The 26,214-nt window shown below is 45.3% G+C and overlaps 1 protein-coding gene across 2 annotated transcripts in view; it reads left to right on the top strand.

Annotated features, from left to right (window-relative positions):
* ZCCHC10 (zinc finger CCHC-type containing 10) overlaps window positions 1-22,341 on the top strand; it is a 64,144-nt gene extending 41,803 nt beyond the window's left edge. Inside the window, exons 2-4 of one of the 2 annotated variants that reach the window (XM_077473148.1) lie at window positions 4,752-4,913; window positions 12,094-12,132; window positions 17,962-22,341. In XM_077473148.1, the coding sequence (XP_077329274.1) occupies window positions 4,752-4,913; window positions 12,094-12,132; window positions 17,962-18,241 (481 nt within the window). In that variant the 3' untranslated portion in view covers window positions 18,242-22,341. The remainder of the gene's footprint in view (window positions 1-4,751; window positions 4,914-12,093; window positions 12,133-17,961) is intronic. The other variant, XM_077473149.1, reaches the window with a different exon arrangement.
* Window positions 22,342-26,214: the final 3,873 nt, after the last annotated feature.

Here is a 26,214-nt window from a genome sequence, read left to right on the forward strand (position 1 = left end):
ACAAAGCACTTGTTGGAGCACTTATCACAGCTGTGCGTGATACCCTGAAGATTCAGGAGCCAGGGCGCCCCTCTGCCGATGTACCGGTCCCTTTTGGGTCCCGCAAGCCAGCACGTTCACTTAAGGTGTTCCCGTATCTGACTTATTTCTTTTCAATTACAAGGAATGGGGTCGCCCGCAACGGACCTTTTCGGTCCCCAGATACATGGCGGTGCGTTAGCCTTTTGAGGAGAGCCTTCTCAAAAAATGGTCGGCTCCTCCGGTCGTGGACCCCCCAGTATCCAGGTTAAATAAAGTAACCACGATCCTGGTTGAGGGGACGCCTGCATTCAAGGATCCCACGGACAGGAAGGCCGAGGCAGTGGCTCGTTCCTTGTTTACGGTTGTGGGGTCAGCCATGCGACCAGTACTGGCATCCGCACTTGTTTCGCAGACACTCACTGAGTGGGCAAAGCTTTTGCACGCGAATTGGGAGAGCAACAGGCTTCTCCTGTCTGCGTGGAACTAGCAGACCAACTAGTGCAAGGCCTTAAGTACATCTGTGACATGGCTCTGGATACTCTACCTCTGTTATCCAGGGCTTCAGTGTCAGCTGTGGTACTGAGGCACCTGATTTGGCTAAAAAGCTGGTCAGCTGACCAGGCATCCAAAAAAGCCTTAATGGATCTTCCCTTCCTTGGCGACCGGCTCTTTGGAGCCTCATTAGATTACATTATTAAAAATGCTACCGGTGGTAAGAGTACACTACTCCCACAGACCATGAAGGCTTAGGAGCCACGCCGTAGGCAAGGGCCCTCTTTTTCCACTCACAAACAGCTTTTTCGTCCGCCTGGAGCTTCGACAAAACGTCCCCAGCCTGACAGGACGTCCACGAACGGTCAAAAACATCCCTGGAACTGCAAGCCGAACAAGCCTGCAAATAAAAGTGCTACCGCATGAAGGATGTCCCCGCCCATGCCTCGGGTGGGTGGTCGCCTTCGGGAGTTTGCAGCCCGGTGGTCCTTCCGGTTATCTGACCAATGGGTCTGCGATCTGATTTCCACAGGCTACAAGATAGTTTCTCTCTTGGTAGCCAAACAGATTCTTCCCCTCCAGCAAACCCTTATCCCCGGCTCGCCGGGAGGCTCTCTTGAGGGTGGTAAGGGATTTGCTGAATCGCGGGGTGATTGTACCGGTTCTGGAATCAGAACGCTTCCAGGGATTCTACTCAAATCTGTTTGTGGTTCCCAAAAAGGAAGGGCTATGTCCAATCTTGGACCTAAAAGCCCTCAATCACTTTGTGAAAGTGCAGAGGTTCAGAATGGAATCAATTCGCTCAGTAGTCACTGCACTCCATCAAGGGGACTCCCTGGTGTCCTTGGACATCTAGGATGCGTACCTGCACATAGCAATATGCCTTCGGCATCAAAAGTTTCTGCTGTTTGCAGTCGGGGAAGCCCACTACCAGTTTGTGGCACTTCCCTTTGGTCTGGCTTCAGCCCCCGAGTCTTTACCAAGGTATTGGCTCCAGTTTTGGCGTTGCTGCGGCAACATGGGATCACGATCATGGGATACCTAGACAATCTCCTCCTGAGGGCATCTTCTGCCTCAGAATTAGAGGATTATGTGGCAATCACCATGCAGACCCTGCAAGAATTTGGGTGGCTGTTGAACCTAAAGAAGTCGGTGATTGTGCCGACCCAGCGTCTGGATTACCTAGGCTTGCTGCTGGACTCCAGGGAAGCGAGAGTGTTTCTCCCTTCAGACAAATTGCAGACTCTCAAATCCGTGGCAAAACTGCTGCTGAACCGCAAGTGGTCGTCGCTCCACTTTTGCATGCGAGTACTGGGGCTCATGGTAGCCTCCTTCGAAGCAGTACCTTATGCCCAGTTCCACACCAGAGTCCTGCAGAAGGAGATTTTGACAAAATGGGACAAATCTCAGTTGTCCCTGGATCGACAGATCCAGGTGAGACAGTCAGTCAGAGACTCACTGATCTGGTGGTTGAGGTCCCCAGTGATTCAGTCCGGGAAATTGTTCCTTCCTCTGAAATGGACGGTGATCACAACGGATGCCAGTCTATCTGGCTGGGGTGAAGTGATGGGGGTTCAGTCGGCTCAGGGCCTCTGGTCGACGGAAGAATCCAAGTTGCCGATCAGTCTGCTCGAATTAAGAGCGATCAGGCTGTGCCTCTCCACATGGTCAATGAGACTGCAAGGGTGTCTAATCAGGATCCAGTCAGACAACGTCACGACTGTGGCATACGTCAATCACCAAAGGGGAACAAGAAGCTCAGCCGCTGCATGGGAGGTCGCTCACATACTCTGGTGGGCAGAGAGACACGTACCGGCCCTGTCGGCCATTTACATCCTGGAAGTGGAGAATTGGCAGGTGGACTATTTGAGTTGACAGATGCTGGACCCAGGAGAATGGGCATTGCATCCGGAGACGTTCAGGTTACTGTGCCTGAGGTTGGGCACACCAGACGTGGATCTGCTGGCCTCCCGTATCAATCGGAAGGTGCCAAGATTCGTGTCCAGGGCAAGAGATCCGTGGGCCGATGCGTTGGTGGCTCTGTGGGATCAGTACCAGCTTATCTACGACTTTCCTCCACTGAAACTGTTACCACGTCTGCTTCGCAGAGTGGAAGCCGAGGGGATCCCAGTGATACTGATTGCCCCAGATTGGCCTCAGTGTCCCTGGTACGCAGACCTGGTGCGTTTGGTGGCAGACGCTCCCTGGCGACTGCCACTGCGAGAGGGCCTTCTGTTTCAATGTCTGATTCTCCATCCTGCTTTACCATCGCTGGCTTTAACAGCATGGCTATTGAGAGCCAGGTGTTGAGGAACCGGGGTCTGTCAGACTCTGTGATCCCAACTATGTTGAGAGCACAGAAATCTTCTCGGAAGATATACCATCGTACCTGGAAGGCCTACATCTCCATGTCTGAGGAGAAAGGATGGCATCCGCGCTCCTTTTCCATATCCAGGATCCTGTTGTTTCTTCAGCAAGGTGTAGACCAGAAATTGGCATTAAGCACCATTAAAGAGCAAATTTCAGCCTTAGCTGTATTTTTTCAGCAACCTCTGGCATCTCGCTTCTTAGTGAGTATCTTCGTTCAGGGGGTACGACATGTATTCCCTCCAGTGCGTCCACCGTTACCCCCTTGGGATCTGAACCTGGTGTTGCAAATATCAGGGAGATTCCCCCTGTTGACTCTTTCCCAGAAAGTGGCCTTCCTAGTGGCCATCACATCGACTAGGAGGGTTTCGGAACTGGCGGCCTTGTCTTGCAAGTCACCCTATCGGGTTACCCAGAAAGATAAGGTGGTGTTTCGTCCACAACCGTCTTTTCTACCGAAAGTGGTCTCGGCTTTTCATATTAATGAGGACATTGTATTGCCATCTCTGTGTCCTAAGCCAAAGCACCCTAAGGAGGTGGCCCTTCACGCTCTGGATGTGCTTCCGGCTCTTAAGGTGTATTTGTCTGCCACAGCTCCCTTTCGGAAGTCAGACTCGCTGTTTGTTTCAGTGGCTGGTCCAAAGAAAGGCATGACGGTCTCATCGGCCACCATTTCCAGGTGGATCAGACAGATTGTAGTACAAGCCTACTCCTTGAAGGGGCAGGTACCCCCTTCCCGGTCACGGCCCATTCCACAAGAGCAATCAGAACGTCTTGGGCCTTCAGATACCAAGCGTCCGCCGCTCAGGTGTGTAAAGCGGCGACCTGGTCACCTGTCCACACGTTTACCAAGTTCTACAAGGTAGACAGTGCATTGGAAAATGCCTGTTTTGGCCGCAAAGTTTTGTAGGGGGCCATGTAGTTGCAAATGAATATGCAATATATATTTTCTGTTTTTCCTAGTTTTTCGATAAAAACTCAGTACTGTTATGTTAATGCACTGTTGCATTACTTCCACAGTTTGGTGCGGTTTTGGGTGATCACTCCTGTTGAGGATGCCCTGTTTTTTTTGGTGGTTTTTCCACACAGTTTTTTTGTGGGTAAAGTTTCACTAGTTCCCACTTGCATGGTAGATGAAGTTTTGTGCTGTTTTCCCACCCCTCGTTTGGCACTGCTTGGGGACGTCCCATTTGTTACAGAGGAGCTGCGTCGGTCGGTGAATATAAGAGAAAGTAGGATTTTTTTGTACTTACCGTAAAATCCTTTTCTCTGTAATTCACTGACCAACACAGCACCCGCCCCTCCTTTTATCTTTACGTTCTACTGCTTGTTGACGTACTGAGGTCTGTCTGCAGACGGGAGGGTTGTTACCAAGGGACCGCCCCCCCCTGGGCGGAGCTAAGAGTTCTGAGTGTTGTATTACAACTATGCCTAGTATTCTCCTAGTGATAAGGCTAACAACCCATTTGTTACTGAGAGGAGCTGTGTCGGTCAGTGAATTATAAAGAAAAGGTTTTTACAGTGAGTACAAAAAATCCTATTTTCTCCAGAAAAAAATTGGGTTGACCTGAGCGCTACTCAGTCATTGACGTGAAGCTTTGTTTTCTATGAATGAATATTAAGCTTCTTCTGATTGAGGATGTGAGATAAGCAGATGTCACAATCCTTTTTGGAAAAATCAGCACTAGCTTCCCGTTGCTGCTTTTGATAGAGATTCCAAACCAATGGTTTGCCTTTAATATGGATTTGGAGTGCAGAATAAAAGCGTATGCCCTCAAAGCCTTACTACAAAATGTATTGTTCAGTTATGTCAAATCATATATTCAGCAGTAAAAAAACAAACATTTCTGTGCTATTCATTTCTATCCTAGTGAAGCAAATAAGCAGAATGTACGTTGTCAGAAGTGCCTAGAGATTGGCCATTGGAGCTATGAATGTACTGGGAAAAGAAAATATCTGTACAGACCTTCCAGAACAGCTGAGCTAAAGAGAACCTTGAAAGAGAAAGAAACCAGAATGCTTTTAGGTCAAAGGTAAATATTGCCTTCAGAATTGTACATTGTCTTGTATTTAATAGCAGTGAGATGTTCACAGTTTATGCTATTGGTTTAGCGATATTGAATACTATGTTATTTTGAAAAGTTGGATAGCAGATGAAACCTATTTATGTATTAGTTGTGATGGAAAGTATGCATACATGGGACTTTTTAAAATTTTTAATAGGTTTCAGCGGCTGAAATTTCGCCGCATCTCTATCGGCCGAAATTTTTTGGAAATTTGCTGAAAGAGAAAAATGGCCGGTAATGGAGCCAAAAATGGGGCAGGGCCTGGACGGGGCTTTGCCCCCCTCCCCTGGTGCCAACCATCAGGGGGGTGTCCTATAGTGCAAAAGAGGAGACCTGCCGCCTGGTTGATTAGAGCGCCGGGAACATCACAGCTTTAATTTCAATAGCTGTGTGTTCCCTGCCACGCGCCGTCACATACAGCCCCTCCCCCTTGTCCGGGGAACTTTGATAGGCAGATCACCCATCCCAGGATTGGACGGGTTATCTGTCTATCAAAGTGCCCGTAGAAGGGGGAGGGGCTCTCCTCTCTCTTCCCTCTCTTTCTCTGCACAGGGGCTGGCTGCACCACTGGGGACACAGGCAGGCTGCTTTGATCTCTTTTATCATGTCCCCAGTCTCTGACCATCTCCTGTACCATGTCCCCAGTCTCTGACCATCTCCTGTACCATGTACCCAGTCTCTGACCATCTCCTGTACCACGTCCCCAGTCTCTGACCATCTCCTGTACCACGTCCCCAGTCTCTGACCATCTCCTGTACCACGTCCCCAGTCTCTGACCATCTCCTGTACCACGTCCCCAGTCTCTGACCATCTCCTGTACCACGTCCCCAGTCTCTGACCATCTCCTGTACCACGTCCCCAGTCTCTGACCATCTCCTGTACCACGTCCCCAGTCTCTGACCATCTCCTGTACCACGTCCCCAGTCTCGGACCATCTCCTGTACCACGTCCCCAGTCTCGGACCATCTCCTGTACCACGTCCCCAGTCTTGGACCATCTCCTGTACCACGTCCCCAGTCTCGGACCATCTCCTGTATAAAAAAAAAAATTTTTAATACGTTTCGGCATCGGTCATTTTCGGTTTCGGCCTAGTGTATTTTTCATTTTCGGTATTGGTTTTGGCACCAAAAAACCCATTCGGTGCACCCCTAATTTTTATGTATAAAACACACATTTAATGATGTGTTTTACAGCATGGCTCTTTTTCACTTTCATCACATAAAGTGAGTTCCCCAAGTCTCCATTATCACTAGCATAGTGCAACAAGCTTGTGCATCTTTTTGATCTTCTCAGATTTTTTAACACATTCTTGCGCATGCATAAAGAGACAGTACTTAAAGTGTTTGAGATGCCATTAACAGATACTGCAAGCACAGCAGGTATCTTTTGAGCATTTCCTAAACTCCAGCAAAACCACCGGATCAGTGGAATATGGGCTTAGATCTCTTGCATTTCACTCCAACCATAAAGAAAAGCACAGATCCAGTGGTGTTCAGTGCCTGACTGAATAAAAACAAATTAAGGTGCACTGTTAAACTTTATTAATGGGGTCCCATATTAATTATGGGTAGATATTCCACATCGCTGTAGTTCATAATTGCATAAAAATGTGGATAGGGAGGGAAAGGGTTAATTGTAGGGATGCACCGAATGGGTTTTTTGGTGCCGAAACCGATACCAAAAATGAAAAATACACTAGGCCGAAAACCGCAAAACCGATACCGAAACAGCACCGATACCGAAAATGACTGTTTTTAAAAAATATTTTTATACAGGAGGTGGTCAGAGACTGGCGACATGGTACAGGAGGTGGTCAGAGACTGGCGACATGGTACAGGAGGTGGTCAGAGACTGGCGACATGGTACAGGAGGTGGTCAGAGACTGGCGACATGGTACAGGAGGTGGTCAGAGACTGGCGACATGGTACAGGAGGTGGTCAGAGACTGGCGACATGGTACAGGAGGTGGTCAGAGACTGGCGACATGGTACAGGAGGTGGTCAGAGACTGGCGACATGGTACAGGAGGTGGTCAGAGACTGGCGACATGGTACAGGAGGTGGTCAGAGACTGGCGACATGGTACAGGAGGTGGTCAGAGACTGGCGGCATGGTACAGGAGGTGGTCAGAGACTGGCGGCATGGTACAGGAGGTGGTCAGAGACTGGCGACATGGTACAGGAGGTGGTCAGAGACTGGCGGCATGGTACAGGAGGTGGTCAGAGACTGGCGGCATGGTACAGGAGGTGGTCAGAGACTGGCGGCATGGTACAGGAGGTGGTCAGAGACTGGCGGCATGGTACAGGAGGTGGTCAGAGACTGGCGGCATGGTACAGGAGGTGGTCAGAGACTGGCGGCATGGTACAGGAGGTGGTCAGAGACTGGCGGCATGGTACAGGAGGTGGTCAGAGACTGGCGGCATGGTACAGGAGGTGGTCAGAGACTGGCGGCATGGTACAGGAGGTGGTCAGAGACTGGCGGCATGGTACAGGAGGTGGTCAGAGACTGGGGGCATGGTACAGGAGGTGGTCAGAGACTGGCGGCATGGTACAGGAGGTGGTCAGAGACTGGCGGCATGGTACAGGAGGTGGTCAGAGACTGGCGGCATGGTACAGGAGTTGGTCAGAGACTGGCGGCATGGTACAGGAGTTGGTCAGAGACTGGCGGCATGGTACAGGAGGTGGTCAGAGACTGGCGGCATGGTACAGGAGGTGGTCAGAGACTGGCGGCATGGTACAGGAGGTGGTCAGAGACTGGCGGCATGGTACAGGAGGTGGTCAGAGACTGGCGGCATGGTACAGGAGGTGGTCAGAGACTGGCGGCATGGTACAGGAGGTGGTCAGAGACTGGCGGCATGGTACAGGAGGTGGTCAGAGACTGGCGGCATGGTACAGGAGGTGGTCAGAGACTGGCGGCATGGTACAGGAGGTGGTCAGAGACTGGCGGCATGGTACAGGAGGTGGTCAGACTGGCGGCATGGTACAGGAGGTGGTCAGAGACTGGCGGCATGGTACAGGAGGTGGTCAGAGACTGGCGGCATGGTACAGGAGGTGGTCAGAGACTGGCGGCATGGTACAGGAGGTGGTCAGAGACTGGCGGCATGGTACAGGAGGTGGTCAGAGACTGGCGGCATGGTACAGGAGGTGGTCAGAGACTGGCGGCATGGTACAGGAGGTGGTCAGAGACTGGCGGCATGGTACAGGAGGTGGTCAGAGACTGGCGGCATGGTACAGGAGGTGGTCAGAGACTGGCGGCATGGTACAGGAGGTGGTCAGAGACTGGCGGCATGGTACAGGAGGTGGTCAGAGACTGGCGGCATGGTACAGGAGGTGGTCAGAGACTGGCGGCATGGTACAGGAGGTGGTCAGAGACTGGCGGCATGGTACAGGAGGTGGTCAGAGACTGGGGACACGGTACAGGAGGTGGTCCGAGACTGGGGACACGGTACAGGAGGTGGTCCGAGACTGGGGACACGGTACAGGAGGTGGTCCGAGACTGGGGACACGGTACAGGAGGTGGTCCGAGGCTGGGGACACGGTACAGGAGATGGTCCGAGACTGGGGACACGGTACAGGAGATGGTCCGAGACTGGGGACACGGTACAGGAGATGGTCCGAGACTGGGGACACGGTACAGGAGATGGTCCGAGACTGGGGACACGGTACAGGAGATGGTCCGAGACTGGGGACACGGTACAGGAGATGGTCCGAGACTGGGGACACGGTACAGGAGATGGTCCGAGACTGGGGACACGGTACAGGAGATGGTCCGAGACTGGGGACACGGTACAGGAGATGGTCCGAGACTGGGGACACGGTACAGGAGATGGTCCGAGACTGGGGACACGGTACAGGAGATGGTCCGAGACTGGGGACACGGTACAGGAGATGGTCCGAGACTGGGGACACGGTACAGGAGATGGTCCGAGACTGGGGACACGGTACAGGAGATGGTCCGAGACTGGGGACACGGTACAGGAGATGGTCCGAGACTGGGGACACGGTACAGGAGATGGTCCGAGACTGGGGACACGGTACAGGAGATGGTCCGAGACTGGGGACACGGTACAGGAGATGGTCCGAGACTGGGGACACGGTACAGGAGATGGTCCGAGACTGGGGACACGGTACAGGAGATGGTCCGAGACTGGGGACACGGTACAGGAGATGGTCCGAGACTGGGGACACGGTACAGGAGATGGTCCGAGACTGGGGACACGGTACAGGAGATGGTCCGAGACTGGGGACACGGTACAGGAGATGGTCCGAGACTGGGGACACGGTACAGGAGATGGTCCGAGACTGGGGACACGGTACAGGAGATGGTCCGAGACTGGGGACACGGTACAGGAGATGGTCCGAGACTGGGGACACGGTACAGGAGATGGTCCGAGACTGGGGACACGGTACAGGAGATGGTCCGAGACTGGGGACACGGTACAGGAGATGGTCCGAGACTGGGGACACGGTACAGGAGATGGTCCGAGACTGGGGACACGGTACAGGAGATGGTCCGAGACTGGGGACACGGTACAGGAGATGGTCCGAGACAGGGGACACGGTACAGGAGGCGTCCCCCATTGCAGCCAGTGTGCCTGTGCCCCACTGGAGCCAGTGTGCCTCATTGCAACCAGTGTGTCTGTGTGCCATTTTGCAGAGAGTTGCCTCCGCCGCCTGTTTGATCACAGCGCCGGGAACATCTCAGCTTTCATTTCAATAGCTGTGTGTTCCCGGCCGCGCGCTGTCACACACAGCCCCTCCCCCTTGTCCGGGCACTTTGATAGACAGATCATGCGTCCAATCCTGTGGATGATCGGTCTATCAAAGTGCCCGGACAAGGGGAAGGGGCTGTGTGTGACAGCGCGCGGCTGTGAACACACAGCTATTGAAATGAAAGCTGAGATGTTCCCGGCGCTGTGATCAAACAAGCGGCGGAGGCGGCTCTCCTGCGCTATACACCCCCCATGATGGGCATCACGGGGGGCGGAGCCCCGCCCCCACCCAGACTACGCCCCATTTTCGGCTCCATTATCGGCCGTTTTTCCTCTTTCGTCAAATTACCGAAAAGGGCATTTTCGGCCGATATATTTCGGCAGCCGAAATTTCGGTGCATCCCTAGTTAATTGTTCTCTGTGCATTACTTATTAAGGGGAAAGCTCCTCAATAAGGTCACAGGCAATAATAGGACCTGACAGAGGTTTTACCTCAACTCTTACTACTAAAAGTATGAACAAAAAAAGGGGGAGTCTGTTTTAATCTGATCACAAATTTATTTTTTTTCCCCCAAAAAAAGTCTTCCAGCAGCATGCAGGGCATCTGGAAAGTATTCACAGCGCTTCACTTTTTACACATTTTGTTATGAAAATTATATTTAATTCAAAATGTCCCAAAATGACACTGTGGAAGAATTTTGTTTGAATTCTTTGCAATTTTTTTTTTATTTTTTATTTTTTTTAAGGAAAAAAAAATCACATGTACGCAAGTATTCATTCACAGCCTTTGCTCAAAATTATTTTGCAGCACCTTTGGCACCAATTACTGCCTCAAGTCTTTGAGTATGATGCTACAAGCTTGGCACACCTATTTTGGGCTATTTCTCCCATTTTTCTTTGCGGATCTCTCAAGCTCCATCAAGTTGGATGGGGAGCATCGGTGCACAGCTATTTTCAGATCTGTCCAGAGATGTTCAAGTCTGGGCCACTCAAGAATATTCAGAGTTGTCCTGTAGCCACTCCTTTTGTTATGTTGGCTGTGTGCTTAGAGTCGTTGTCCTGTTGGAAGATTAACTTTCGCCCAAGTTTGAGGTCCAGAGCACTCTGGAGCAGGTTTTCATCAAGGATGTCTCTGTACATTGCTGCATTTATCTTTCCCTCAATCCTGACTAGTCTCTCAGTTCCTGCCACTGAAAAACATCCCTTCAGCATGATGCTGCCACCACCATGCTTCACTGTAAGGATGGTATTGGCCAGGTGATGAGCAATGCCTGGTTTCTTACAAACATGATTCTTGCTATTCAGGCTAAAGAGTTCAATCTTTGTTTCATCAGACCAGAGAATTTTGTTTCTCATGGTCTGAGTGTCTTTCAGGTGCCTTTTGGCAAATTCCAGGTGGGCTGCCATGTGCCTTTTACTGAGGAGTGGCTTCTGTCTGGCTACTCTACCATCGGGCTAATTGGTGGAATACTGCAGAGATGGTGATTGTTCTGGAATGTTCTCTCCTTTCCACAGAGAAACGCTGGAGCTCTGTCAGAGTGAGGGAAAAAATTTAATTTAATGCTTTTTGGAATAAGGCTGTAACAAAATGTGGAAAAAGTGAAGCGCTGCAAATACTTTTGGGATGTACTGTATGAGATATAGGTACCTCCTCCAATGGGAACAGGAAGCACATCACCAAATACACTTTTTAAAAGGAAGTCCAGCTGAGCCAATCAAATTTTTTCTTTTCCCCCAGCCAGGGGAGATGCAACACTTGGGTCAGGGTGACCTCTGTTTCTCTGGTTTTCCTTTTCTTTCACCCACCCCTCTACCTACCTGGCTCCCCTGGGAGCAGCTGCTCGGATTCTCTGCAAGATTGCCCTACTCTGTATGGGAAAGAGGTGGCTTGGTTCTCATTTTTTCTTTATATTTTCTCCTGGTAAAGGCCATGTCTGGGAGAGGCACACCCCATTGACAGCGACCAGCATTAGCAGCATAGGCTCAGCTGTGTACACTGGAATCAGCCAGAGCACTTAGTGGATGGGCTGTCTAATGCACCAAAATGCATAAAGAAATTTACATGGGCTGCTTTTTTTCCAACACAGCACACCACATTGCTTGGTAGTGCATTTTCACATGTACTACTGTGTGAACTTAGCCTTAGGGTCTGGTTACATCATGCTTGACTGTTGTGTGCTTGCTTGTCTAAGAACCTGGTTTAATAAAATGCAGTATATGTGTCACACTTTTCCTGTTCACTTTTGTCATGTTTTCTACTTAAAAATCTCAACAAAAAAATGCAGTGTATACATGTCACTAAAGAATTATTTTCTGTCTTGTGTGGTCTGTGTTTATGCCTGCCATTATGCTGATTGCCAAAAATGTAGTGTCCTCTAGCACACACCTAGTATCTTTTTAGTTTTTATTTATTCAGATTTTCTTTTGTTCTTGCATTAGCAGCAACACAATATCAGAAGCAAAGTTGAAGAAGAAAAGGTATGTCTCTTTAGGACTTTTTTGAGTTGTGTGGTTATTGTTTTGGGTAAATTTCAAAGGGACCTTCATAAGCTACAAGGCAACATTACTACAGGGTGGAATTAGGGCCCATTCACACAAGTAAAAGCCTGTTGTGGTGCATTTAAAGTCCAGCATTGTTTTCATTGAAGCAGATTTTTTCATTTTAGCCATTTTCTCCAGTGCTGCCATCTTTACTGGACATCTGACACGAGCAGTAATGGCACAAGTTTCTAAAAGGTCTATGAGACCTGGCAGAGATGCCCACCCATGCTCTGGGTCCAGTGCCCATACACAGATATGCTATAGGTCTCTGTCAGTACATACATGACCTCTTGAAAATGGTTTGTGTCTCACATTCTAGAAGGCAGTTTGTGAGATGTAGTGCATGCACAGACACTCTGTGTTGTTGTTGTTTCAGAGTTCTGGCATAGACCTGCAGTATGTCTGAGCATGTGGGGAATTGTCAGATCAACCTTGCCTAGGCCAGAATTTGGGCTAAAAATTGTTGGATGGAGACGGGAAAGAAGAGCTTAGAGAAACAAATACAGTTCCGCTTTAAGGTGCATTGCATTGAGGGAGAAAATTTTAATAGAAAGCCTATGCCATCACCATAACAAACAGAAAATCAGACCTTCTGCATTTTTGCTAGTATTGCTTACCACAATTAACAACATTGTACTGAATTGGGGGTGCCATTCACAATGAATGGCAGTGCACCAAACTTGTAACTTGCTGTAAATGGTCTCCTGAACTCAGGCCAATGCATACCAAAGTTAATTGGAGGTCTACATAGACTATAAGTTCATAGGCTATTGCAATGTGTGGTAACAATTTTCTAAATAAAAAAAATTAGGGCAAGGCTATAGCCTATGGTCTTTTTTCAGCTACGGTATATATTATGTAAAGGGTATTTCATAAGTTGTGGGCAGAGGTTCAGTGAAAACTGTATTTAGCCAATGCCTGAAAAGTATATTTTTTTTTCAAATCCATGAACACCTATTTGCAAAAGACGGCACTGTCTAAAGTACACAGTGCTTGTTCTCATAAGATGCCTTCCCCTGCATGAAACAACGTGCAACCAACTAGTCGCTGGACATATTTGCTATTTTTCAAACTCTCTTCCTGCATTAGTTCCTAATCTTAAAACATTTGGGGTGTGTAAAAAAAAAAAAACACCCCTCCATACTACAGCATCATTGTTATGCTGCAGCTGTCCCCTGGCAAATTTGAACCCGAGAACTGAGCAATCGCACGACTGCTGGTTGCTCAGTTCTTGATCAGCTATATATATGCGTATACACCTATGTTTGTGTTCGCCTTTGCACAGGGAAATGGGGACTCATTAAAAACATTTTTTTTTCCAATTATTTTATTTTTACATGGTTTCTTTAAAAAAAAATTATGCGATCACCATTTTTTTTGCTGTCACAAGGAATGTAAACATCCCTTTTGACAGCATTAGGCTGTGACAGATACACCTTATGGAGTATTAGACCCCAGACCTCTCCTCTGGCCCTGAAGCTGCCGATCATTCTGATCGTCTGCTTTATTTGGCAGCAAACGGCCAGTAAACACAAAGCCGGATGTGACAAAATACTCATTGCTTCCTGTTTCTTAGACCATAGGGATCATTGGGGGACCTTCTGGTTGTCGATCTCAATGGTCAGCCAGCGTAAGCGGCAGCTGCAATCCCAATACCAACTTCCCTGATGGAACAGGAGAGCCCGGGAAGGTAGCGGAAGGTTGCCTGTAAAAGCAGTCCAGCGACTTTTTAGCCTCTAGGATCACTTTTACAAAAAAAGAGCATTTCCAACCAAAAAAAAGCTGCAAGCATCATCCTGGGATAACCACTGCATCTCAAGGATGTACAAGGTCTTCCTTGGGTGGCAAGTAATTGAAGGGAAAAAATGGCTGAACTATACTTGCTTGGTAACCACTCCAGACTCCTGACTTGCAAGTCTTGGCTGTAGTTAAGACTTGCAGGTATATACTCCATCTTTATCCAAGGACTGTGTTTAGGCATAGCTTTTGACTATTTGGTTAGGTGGACAGCCAATCTTTGCCTGAACATAGTTCCTGCATTATGGTGGCATTAATGCATCTCCCTAGCTATTTCTAGATAGAACAGTAACTGGCCCAAGCCTAGATCGGTTATTAGTTGAATAACTGAGTCGATTATGAAGCTCTTTTCTTGCTTGTTGGGGCGGTAGAAATGGGGATGGTAAATAACAGGAGTGAAATCTGTTGACTTTACATCCTCTTTAACCACTTGAGACCCGCGCTATAGCCGAATGACGGCTACAGCGCGGATCTCCTTTTCCGGGACTACGTCTATTGACGTAGTCCCGTGCACGAGCGGCCTGCGCGCCCCCTGAGGGGCACGCGGCACGCTCTGTGATCGGCGAGTCTACGAGACTCGCCTGATCACCGATCCGTGCAAGGGGTCGATCCTGACCCCTTATCACGTGATCAGCTGTCAGCCAATGACAGCTGATCATGTGATATAACGGAGCCGGTAATCTGCTATTATTCCTCCTCGCGCTTTCACCGGTGGCCGTGATCGGGACATCAGTCCCGATCACGGCCTGCCCTGCTAGTGCTCACCTGCCCCCTGCCAGTGCCACATTAATAAAAAGTAAGTGCCCCCCAGCAGTGCCCACAGTGCCACCCAGCAGTGCCCACAATCTGCCTTAACAAATGTGCTGCACCCCAGTGCCACATATCCGTGCCCATCAGTGTCATCTACCAGTGCCCAGCAGTGCCGCCCATCAGTACCCAGCATTGCCACCTATCAGAGCCACCTATCAGTGCCCATCAGTCCCATCTATCAGTGGTACCTATCAGTGCCCATCCGTGCCACCCATCCGTGCCACCCATCCGTGCCACCCATCCGTGCCACCTTTGCCCATCAATGGCGCCTTATCTGTGCCCATCGGTGCCGCCTTATCTGTGCCCATCGGTGCCGCCTTATCTGTGCCCATCGGTGCCGCCTTATCTGTGCCCATCGGTGCCGCCTTATCTGTGCCCATCAGTGCCGCCTTATCTGTGCCCATCAGTGCCGCCTTATCTGTGCCCATCAGTGCCGCCTTAACTATGCCTATCAGTGCCCACCAATGCAGCCCATCAGTGCCGCCTCATCAGCGCACTTCAATGAAGGAGAAAAATGACCAGTTTGCAAAATTTTATAACAAACTATTAAACATGATTTTTTTTTTTTTTTTTGCATCTTTTTTGGTTTGTTTAGCAAAAAATAAAACTCCGAGCTGTAATTAAATACCACCAAAAGAAAGCTCTATTTGTGGGAAAAAAATGATAAAAATTTCATTTGGGTACAGTGTTGTATGCCCGCGCAATTGTCATTCAATGTGCATCAGCGCTTAAAGCTGAAAATTGGTCTGGGACTGAGGGGGGTTTAAGTGCCCAGTAAGCAAGTGGTTAAAGTTGTATACTATTTGGCACATGATTATGTAGGCATTACATGCACTAATAGGCCCTAATAAGGTTAAATGAAAGAAAATGTGTATAAATGTTATGTAATATATTCTATACACTGTATATTGCACAGTTTGGGATCCTAGAGCTAAAATTCCTCATGTAAAATCACTTTTTTTTTAATGTTGGTCCTTTGGAATCCACATGACATGACAAAATTGGTGTCTATGGTTAAAATGTGTGTTTAGTTTAGTTTAAAAATTTTCAGGATACAGTAGAGAAAGGTTAAAGCCACTGGTAATGTATCTGTTGTTGTCTGTGTACCATTGGGGAATTTTCCCTTCACTTCATGTCCCAGAATCATAAGAAGGTAACTGAAATCTCCCCAAAAAAATAATGGAATTCCCTTTTTACACAGTCGTCCCTGAAACAAGCATTCCCAATGGAATCAGTCCATTGGCACTTCTCCAACTTTCTGTCTGAAAGCCAGTACAGCGGTATGGCTAAAGTATAAACCAATAATACACTCACTATTGCCCTATCACCTGTGTATTTACCACTGCGCTCAAGTGAAATCCTCTTCCCCCTAAGCTGCCACTTAAAAAAATAATACTGGCTTGTGTACAATGTTCCTATTATAAATAATTGAAACACGTGGCGCTAAAGTAAAGTGTATGTTACACCACTAAATCCTATACATCAAAATGTATCCAATATAAATCCATAAATAAATGAATAAATGAACTTCCGTGGAACAAATACTAATAATGAATAAATGATGATTAAACCATAAATACAAAATTGATTGAATCTAAAATAACCCAGTGAACACGTGACAATTTACACCAGGCACTCAATCACTCCTCAAGGAGTATTACAAAACATATAAAGTGTTATAAAGTGTTGCAAAGTCCATGGGTCTTCAAAACATGCTTCCCATTAACAAACGATGATCGTGTTTTCTCAAAATGACCGTTCACATCTACTTTCCTTCACCACACCGCTGTCAAATGTGATTCCTCTCCCCCCCCCCCCCCCCTGAATTAACTCACCGACTGTATCAGCCTCACACTTTTCGTGTTTGGCTAAACTCCCTTTCTATACCCTTTTTGCAGGGATGTAGATCAAAGGTATACAATCCTTCACTTCAGTAGAAGAGCTGGCCCCCTTGGAAATTTCATAAAAGTGCTCTCATGCAGTATAAAAAAGAAATGCTCCCATAGCGTGATACCGTTTAAAAACTTTTTATAACACAAGAGAAAAGCCTCTCAAATTGCACTCACAATTAAAAAACTTGTAACCACGCCAAATAAATCAAGCCACAGCACACTTTAACACAGCTGTTTGCCGAAGCATTGGTGATCTCAGCGGACCCAGGGCATGCGGGACATGTTCATAAAATCTCTCGCCGCTCCTTGGTTTCGCCGGCACCTTGATAAGGATAGACGTGAGGTATCCAATTTTTCTTCTCGCTCTCAATCGCCTAGTAGCCCCGACATGTTTCGTCATTCACTTGACTTAATCATGGGGTTCAAGTGCATGAGAGCACTTTTTTGAAATTTCCAAGGGGGCCAGCTCTTCTCCTACTGAAGTGAAGGATTGTATACCTTTGATCTACATCCCTGCAAAAAGGGTATAGAAAGTGAGTTTAGCCAAACACGATAAGTGTGAGGCTGATATAGTCGGTGAGTTAATTAACATAAGGGGGAGAGGAATTGCATTTTACAGCGGTGTGGTGAAGGAAAGTAGATGTGAACGGTCTTTTTGAGAAAACGCTGATCATCATCGTTTGTTAATGCGAAGCATGTTTTGAAGACCCATGGACTTTGCAACACTTTATAACACTTTATGTGTTTTGTAATACTCCTTGAGGAGTGATCGAGTGCATGGTGTAAATTATCGCGTGTTCACTGGGTTATTTTAGATTCAATACATTTTGTATTGTTTAATCATCATTTATTCATTATTAGTATTTGTTCCACAGAAGTTCATTTATTTATGGATTTATATTTGATACATTTTGATGTATAGGATTTAGTGGTGTAACATACACTTTACTTTAGCGCCACGTGTTTCAATTATTTATATTAGGAACATTGTACACAAGCCGGTATGGCTAAAGTGCTAGAGGAAGTGTGTGCAGGATCCTGACATTGCAACCACGCTCCACTGATCAAGTACAATGCCTTGCAGGCTTCTGTGGAAAAACAAAATGTGATTTTTTTTTTTTTTTTTTTTCAGCAAAAATATGTGCCTGTTATTTTTCTTAAGGGTGAACTTTGCCTTTAAAAAAAAACATTAGGTGAGAAGTTTGCTTTAAATGTACATATCTAGCTAAAGAAATTACATTTTTTATTTTTTTCCCCTCATTTTCAGGCCTAAGAGTGTAACAAGCTCCAGTAGTGAAAGCTCAAGCAGCAACAGCTCAGACAGTGATCCCTCTTCAGACAGCGAGGATAGCTCCACCTCCTCTTCATCCTCTGAGGACAGCTCTTCCAGTTCCTCCTCCTCATCAGAGGACAGCTTCTCTGAGTCTGAATCAGAGTCTGAGTCGGAGTCAGAAACTACCAGTAGCAGTGATACAAGCTCCAGTAGCAGCAGCGAAGAAGACAGTAGCTCAGATGAAGAGCCACTTAAGAAGAAAAGAAAGCATTAGATGACAGCCTTTATCTCAAAGTTTTTTTCAAGGCATCCACATTGGAATGACGTTATTCTTGGAGTCTATACTTTAAAGAAATACAGTTTTGATGGTGAACTTGGTGTCCTACCCTGTACAAGTTTTCAATCCTTAGATTTTGTTACTGAATGTTTATTTCAAACTAGAAATACTGCTTACATCAATTTCTATTTTTCCTGTATTTTACTCTCTAGAAGTAATGGTGACTTTGTTTCCCAGTTTCCCTTTCTACGACCAAATATTTACCGTTCAAAACAACACTCTTGCATAATAATCTCTGCACTCCATTTGCTATGTAGGGTAACATAAAGAGGTTTTCCAATTTAATCCAAAAATGCTTCCAGATTATATGTATGGCATATGTCTTGCAACTATACTTTGCCAAATGTGTGCCACCTGTGGATCTGAATGCTATTTGGGCTGCACAACTGGTTTTAGGTACCCCGGATGATCAAATATATGATTCTCATTCTGTTGGGCCTTGTCAGGAATTCTATTCCTAGGGACCTGTAGGCCAGAAGAGTTGCAAACCGTTTAAGTGGTGCCAATTTAAAAAGGGCTGAAAACTCTGATCTACATTATTATTAGGTTACATAAAGCAATATTTGTAACTGAATGCTGCCGGATATAAGTAAACCCACACTTATTTTTCATTTTGCTGTGTAGAGTTTGGCCAACAATCATGTCTGATCATCAGAAACGGCCGTTTCACAGAATAGAATATCTCTGTGACTGTTAATCCATTCCCTTTACTATGGAGCATCAATCATCCAATTGGGTTGAAAGTTCTCATTGTTTGTGATAGTTTGGAAATCATTCAAGGACAGGTAGACATCTTATCCACTATAATTATCACCGAGACATCTGCTTGTCTTTTGCTGTTCTTATGATTATCCAGAGGAAAAAAAAGTCTTGCTTTTGTATATCTGTGGTGTTCTTAAAGCCCAACTACATATTTTGCTAAATAAATAAACCAACAGTCATCAGCGTGTTTAAAGAGGAGCTCCAGGCAAATGCAAATATAGTAGCTGCTGACTTTTAATACTAGGGCGCTAACCTGTCCAGGCATCCAGCAGTGATCTCACCCAAGCCAATTCTTCAATTGGCTATCGTGTGCTGGCACCGCCATCTTGAATAAGGGAAACTGATGGCAAACTGAGCCGGAAGTGGATGAGAGTACCGGTCAAAACCAGGTGCCTATTTCCCCACCAAAAGGGTGCCATTGGGGGTGGAGACAGACAAGCTGAGCTTCTACTTTTGGGTGGAGCTCTGCTTTAAATGTAATAAAAAAAAAAAAAAAAAAAGTACCCAACCTTTGGTGTGGTCCATTGGGATTCATTGATGGTGCGCTGCCCCTTTTCTGGTTTGAATTATGAAGGCCAACATTTAAGCCATTTCTTGTGAGCCCAGGACATGATGGACTCCCCCATCGTCCCTCCCCACCCCATGGCGCTGCATCAGTGTGTAGTGCTCCTTTCTGAAGAATTGAGGATCTGTCAGCTATAAGGCTGAAACAACGAATCGATTAATCGACAACTAATCGATTATGAAATTAATCGATTACTATTTTCATAATCTATTAATCGGCCAGTAACATAATGGGGTTAAAAAAAACTAAAATTAGCCCTTTATAGAACAAAAAGAGCAAATAATCTCAACTGTAAATATTACTTTCACTGTTCTACAGGAAAAAAAAATGAACCCCTTACAGTAGTGATTATCTGCTTTTTTTCTACTATAAAGGGCTCATTTTAGTTTTTTTAAACCCATTATGTTACTAAACATCTTAGACCTGATTTACATATATGTGTTTATTGGTGCTTTTTGCAGAAATGCACTACAGTTCATTTACATGGTTTCCGATGGGACAAATTCACATCTGAAAGGGTCAGGGACTTTTAACGCAAAATGGTGCTTTATTGGATCAATATACTTCAATGGAGAAGCTGCAGAAAAGCATGTAATGCGTTTTTGCAGCAATTTGTGTTTTTTAATCTGCCCAAAAAAATGCAAATTGCAGTAAAATCACGTGCGCAAAAAACAAAACGTACAGAAAAAAGCACTACAGAAACGGATCAAAAGCAAACTGCATAGGTGTGTACCGAGCCTTATGTTGGCCACACCGATCAGTTTTCAGATGAGAATATTCAGACGAAAAATCTTTGTACATTCGTTGAATGAAAGAATTTTGTTTGAAATTTTCACTTGTTTTTAACATTCTGTTTTTAAAATGAATGTCATTTCTGAACGAAAACCACATACATTGTCTGAAAATTCCTTTTGACTAAGAAGTTTTCTATTTCCAAATTTTCCATCACTGTGGTTGAAAATTAACGTTAATTTGACCCATTTTTTTTTTTTAAAGGTTATTAACTGCTTAATCGAAACAATAATCGATCATGAAAATAATCATTAGTTGCAGCCCTAGTCAGCTACCAATGGAAGAAGAGGGCCTGTGATGGACAGAGGGTACAAAAAAGCAGGTTGATAGAGCATCCATGGGGGGAGGAGATTAATGGGTATTGTGAGCCCTCAGTTTGGTTTTAAGGAGGTTTTGCATGGAAGTATTAATTTAATTAAAAAACTACAAGTGTGCCTGAGAGCAGAATCTGTATGCTGTTATTTTATTCATGCTAGATAGTGGTTATTGCACAATGTAAAGAGACCAAAAAAAACAAGAGCTGAATACCTCTGTTACCCTCATGGCCTAAATGTGAGCTTTTTTTCTAAACGTCACAATGCTTTTTGTGCTTTGTTTTTAAGCAGTGTTTCTTGTATATGACACTGCTTAGACAAGGGGCTTTAAGAGTGCACAACCAATCTGTTTGTATGTTTTGCTCACAAGTCAGATTTCTTTCTGTAGCACAGTGTAGTGTGCTAGAAACCTGCCTGGGATAGCAGTGGGTAATAGAGAAACCAGGTCTTCTACACAGTTCAATAGGCATTATGTAGTTAGAGTGTGTTCATTTTATCATATCCATAGAGTGACAGTGCACAGATAACAAGGTGTAAAATGTATATTCTCAAAGCGAACAACTTCTATAATACTGCTTTTGAGAGTTATTTTTATAGAGGAGTATATAACGGAAGATTTATCTGAATAAACATTGGGTGATATCAGGGTGTATTAATAACTGAGTGGCCTATAGTGTTCTATTTTTATGACAAAAGAGTGATATGCCCAGTACTTTTAAGTATTATAGTTTGATTTATTATTTTTTTTGTAAACCTGTCGTGATAGTACAGGAACTGCCATTGTAGCTCTTCTTAAGGCCCCGTTCACAACTAAGCAGAGTATTACAATCGTATTATGAGCTTTTTAGAAGCGTTTTACATGTGTATTCAAGCTCCCGGTGTTTTTATTTTAGCCAATAGAAAGCAATAGGGGGAGGAGATTTGGGGTGGAGAGCTGCTATTTTGTCAGAAAACATGCAACAAAACGCTTGTAAAACGGTCATGTTGAGCATTTTTCAGGCATTCCCTTTGAAGCCTAGGGGCCAATCTGCCTAAAAAAAAAAAACTTACTTTTTTGAGCGACAGTTTTGCTATATTCGAAAAAAAAAAAAATGCTCAGATGTAAACGGGATATTGAAATGAATGGAATGGTTTGTTGAGCATATTAAAGCTACAGGCTTCAAGCAGAAAATCGCTCAGGTGTGAATGGGGCATAAATGCTAGTGGTTTCCCTGTCATGGTAATTATTTGGCTTTAGTGGTTTCAAACACTGACCCAGAACAAGTATGCAGATCAGTTGTTCTGCGTTCACTTGCTTTTTTTTTTTTTTCTGGAAGCCGGAATTTAGAAAGCACTAAAGTAGAAGATTGCTGATAATTAGCAATTTTAGAGTAAATGCAGCAACAACAGCTCTTATATTTCTGTGATGATCAGTTTTCCTTTTAACATTTTTTTGTGCAATTTAATCAAATTGAAAAACTGAATTGTATAACAAAAAAGTGCCATGTCTGTAAATAAGAAAGTTTGCAACATCCCTGTGTTGCAGGCTTGTCCAGCACAATGAAGATTAATGTAACATTGTATCAATCTTTTTGGTTAATAAATGTATGATGTTTTGCTTTTTATTTTTTCGTACTTTTAAGCTGAGTGAAGATATAAGCTATGGTGCCACTGGACTATTTATAATATCCTCAATACCTGGAAAAAAAAAAAAAAAAAAAGGTTTAAAAACTGTAGCCTCTTTGCAGAAAAAAAATGCAATTAGTTGCATTTGCACTATTGATTTTTCTCTTAGTCCCCCTGCAAAACTTTCACCAATACCTGTTGAGCCTGCCAGTAACTTCCACCTAATGCAGCTTCTTGTGATAGTGAGGTAACAATGGTGCACTGCTTCTGAATTCCACTCTTATGAAGGCTGTGTGTACTTAGGGCGGCTCAGTGGTGTAGTGGTTAGCACTCTCACCTAGCAGTAAAAAGGGCCCCTGGTTCAAATCCCAACCACAACACTATCTGCCTGGAGTTTGCATGTTCTCCCTGTCCTTGTGTGGGTTTCCTCCCGCACTCCAAAGACATGAAGGTAGGTTAATTGGCTTCTGTCCAAAATTGGTCCTAGTATATGAATGGGGACCTTGGATTGTGGGCTCCTTAAGGGTAGGGACCGATGTGAGTGTGCAATGTACAGGCATAGGGACAATTGTAGACACTTGAACTGGATGGACTGGTGTCTTCATTCAACCTTTCTAGCTATGTAACTATGTTGTACTACGGTGGGATGAAAAAAATGTTTCAGGGACCGTAGCTATCAGCATTGTCACAGCTGATTCACAGGCTTGCAGGTTGTCAATCAGCACCTGTCCATTATCTGGATTGACTACTGCCTCTGTTGCTGTTACCCTCCCACTGTAAAGCGAAGTACCCACTGCTAGTTTTTTTTTATTTTTTCCATTCAACCCAGCGGGTTGGAGCCACTGTACTAACAATCCAATATTAGAACAGTGATCTCCCCTGCTGTTCTATTGTGTTCTGACGGGGGACTGCCTCCCTGCCAGAACAGTCCAGCCAGTGCTGAGAACGCTGATAGGGAGTCGTCGGCAGACCTTTTTCAATTCTGCCCCTTTGGCAGAAGCCAGCCATGGGCCGTCTTCTGTCGGGCCGACTGCAGTACTCACAGGCTAAATGTCGGCCGGTTTCTAATGAACCAGCCGATGCTGCCTGACCTTTGGCCTGTGTGTACGGGGCTTAAATGTCTGGGAGGGAGGACATGGTTAAGACAAATGAAGGATTTGCCTCAGGGCAGGCAAGGGAAGTTTTTTGTTTTGCTTTATGATGCTTGTGTATTTCATGGTAACTGAATTTGGCACTTGTTTAGACTGCCATTTCGTTTTACTATACTTTTTAAGGTTCCATTTTCATCCTGTGATAGTGTGGCAACAATGCTGCACTGTTCCTGAATTCAGAGCAGAGTTGCTATTCAGCACCTGGTCACACCTACTTCTGCTCACTGCATTCTGGATTGGCAGCACTGACTCTGTTGCTGAAACTCTCCCACTGTATGCCGCATTGTCCGAGAGGGGGATGTGAGACACCAATGGAAGGTTTGGCTCAGTGAAGACTTTAGTTTGATAGAACACTGTATATCTTAAATAATGGCCATAGTTTTTAAATTAACTTGTTTTACCCCCATTTTTATTTATTTTTTTAAGCTTTGTTGCATCTTAGTGCTGCTTATCCTATGCAACCACTTCCTGTCTACATGCATGGCATTTCTCAAAGTGGCTCTCATAATGATGTGGAACATGCCTGTGTAATGTGTGTTAAGAATTACTACAGTCTTTTTTTTTTTTTTTGTTAGAAGCCTACTGTATATGCCGGATTCACAATTTTCCCATTTCACAAATTTCTGGAATGGGCTGGAAGGTAAGCGGGTGCTGCAACAACAGCCAGCTAGGAACTAGGCACACAGATCAACTTACGTATTCGCCAGCACACCATGCATCCTTTCATAACATCAAACCCCTTTTATTCAAAGAGGTCACATTGCAGCTAGAAAGTTCAAGGTTTCAGGGACAAGCAGGACCCCTTAAGTGGGGAAGTTTTGAAGGGGCCCTGAAATGTACTTTCTTGCTGTAATTTCTTTGAATGAATTTAGATATTACAATGGCTGCATTGATGATCATGGATAAAGTTTCTTAATTCTGCATAAAACATTTTAAATTGGTGTTCCCTAAGCAAATTTCACAGGGGTTTAGAGACTTTTATGCTTCACTATATAATCTTTCAGAGCAGTCCCCCTCTCAGATACAGATGGAAGACTATATTGCTTCTTCTCAACTCCCTCAGTTAACTTTGGAGGTTCGAGAAAATTTGGAGACACCAATAACCTTAGATGAACTTCAGAAGCACTTAGTGTCTCCAAATCGCGCAAAACACTGGGCCTGGATGGGTTCTCATTACAGTACTATGAGGCATTTTTTCCACTTTTAGGTCCTCAGATGGTGGAACGATTCAATAAAGTAAGCTCTGAAACATCCTTTCCCAGAGATAATTTAAAAGCACACGTAACAGTAATTCCTAAAGAAGGAAAGGATCCTACCTGCTGTGGCAGTTACAGGCCTATCTCATTGTTGAACTGCGATTTGAAATTATTTACGAAGATTATTGCTATTCGAAGTGCGCAGCACCTACAGCCGTTGATACACCTTGACCAAGTGGGATTTATTCCAATTAGAGAAGCTTATGACAATACAATCAAAGTGTTACATCTTATTCATATTGCACAGGAGACGCATATTCCATTCGTCATAGTAGGTACAGATGCTGAAAAGGCATTCAATCACGTCAACTGAAACTTTGTTTGCAGTCCTATGTCGTATAGGTTTGGGGGAACATATGCTGCAGTGGATCTGTAAGATCTGTCTATACCCAACAGCTTAGGTTAAAGTTAATGGAATTTTATCAGACCCCTTCCCTATTATGAATGGGCCAAGACAGGGATGTCCACTGTCTCCATTGCTCTATGCTTTATCCCTGGAACCTTTCCTCTGTATGATCCGCTTGAAGCCAGATATCACTGGTGTCAGGATAGAAAAGCAACATAAGGTTTCATCTGCTCTTATCTCTCACAAACCCTTCAGTGTCGCTCCCGAACCTTATATATGAATGCGAGACATATGGTCAACTGTCTAACCTACAGGTTCCGTTAACAAACCTTCACGAGCTGGGGACCCTCGGTAATAGCACCACCGCCAGTAACATTTTATGGCCTTAACACCAAACGTACTGGATCCCGGGGTCCAGCTCTCTAAAAAGAGAAGCGTTTACAGGCAAAACCTAGTTTCTTCAGACACAAGGCCCGGGTACCATTCAATTTGGCCTAAAAGACACTTTTAATGGATCCGACTGCATGGCTAGCCCCAGCAAGGATTGCTCCAGTGGAGCTCAGCACATCTTTACTTGTGACCAACACCTTGGACACAGAGGAAAAACCTGAGGTACTCCCAGTAGTGGGAGAGGTTATATAGGGAGTGGACTTTTTGTCTTGTGGTGTGCCAGCGTCCATCACCTGAAAGTGGCCTATAACCCACATAGTAACTACTATAGCTCTGTGTCCCGTGATGTGCTATAACGAATTGTTTTTTTTTTTCAAACCTGTCATTCGTGTTGCATGACCGCGGAATTGTCATTCAAAATGTTACAGCACTGAAAATTGGCCTGGGCAGAAAGGGGGGTGGAGAAATGCCCAGTATTGAAGTGGTTAAAGTCCCACCTTCCTTTTTCTCATACCTGAACCAGGGATGGAGGCACATACCATGTGCTTCTTGCCCATGATAGTGAGGTTTGAATGTAACAGGTGTGGACAGGTGTCTTTTATAGACATAACAAGTTGTTGTTTGGAGCACCTTTTTTAAATTGACAGGACTAATCTGCGTACCACATACTGAATTCATGAATAACTTCATTTTGTTATAAGTGGAAAAACTTACAAAATCTGCAAGGGA

Source organism: Lithobates pipiens, unplaced genomic scaffold (assembly GCF_037356315.1).
Source record: "Lithobates pipiens isolate NorthernLeopardFrog02 unplaced genomic scaffold, aLitPip1_a1.2 Scaffold_8, whole genome shotgun sequence".
Taxonomy (NCBI): Eukaryota; Metazoa; Chordata; class Amphibia; order Anura; family Ranidae; genus Lithobates; species Lithobates pipiens.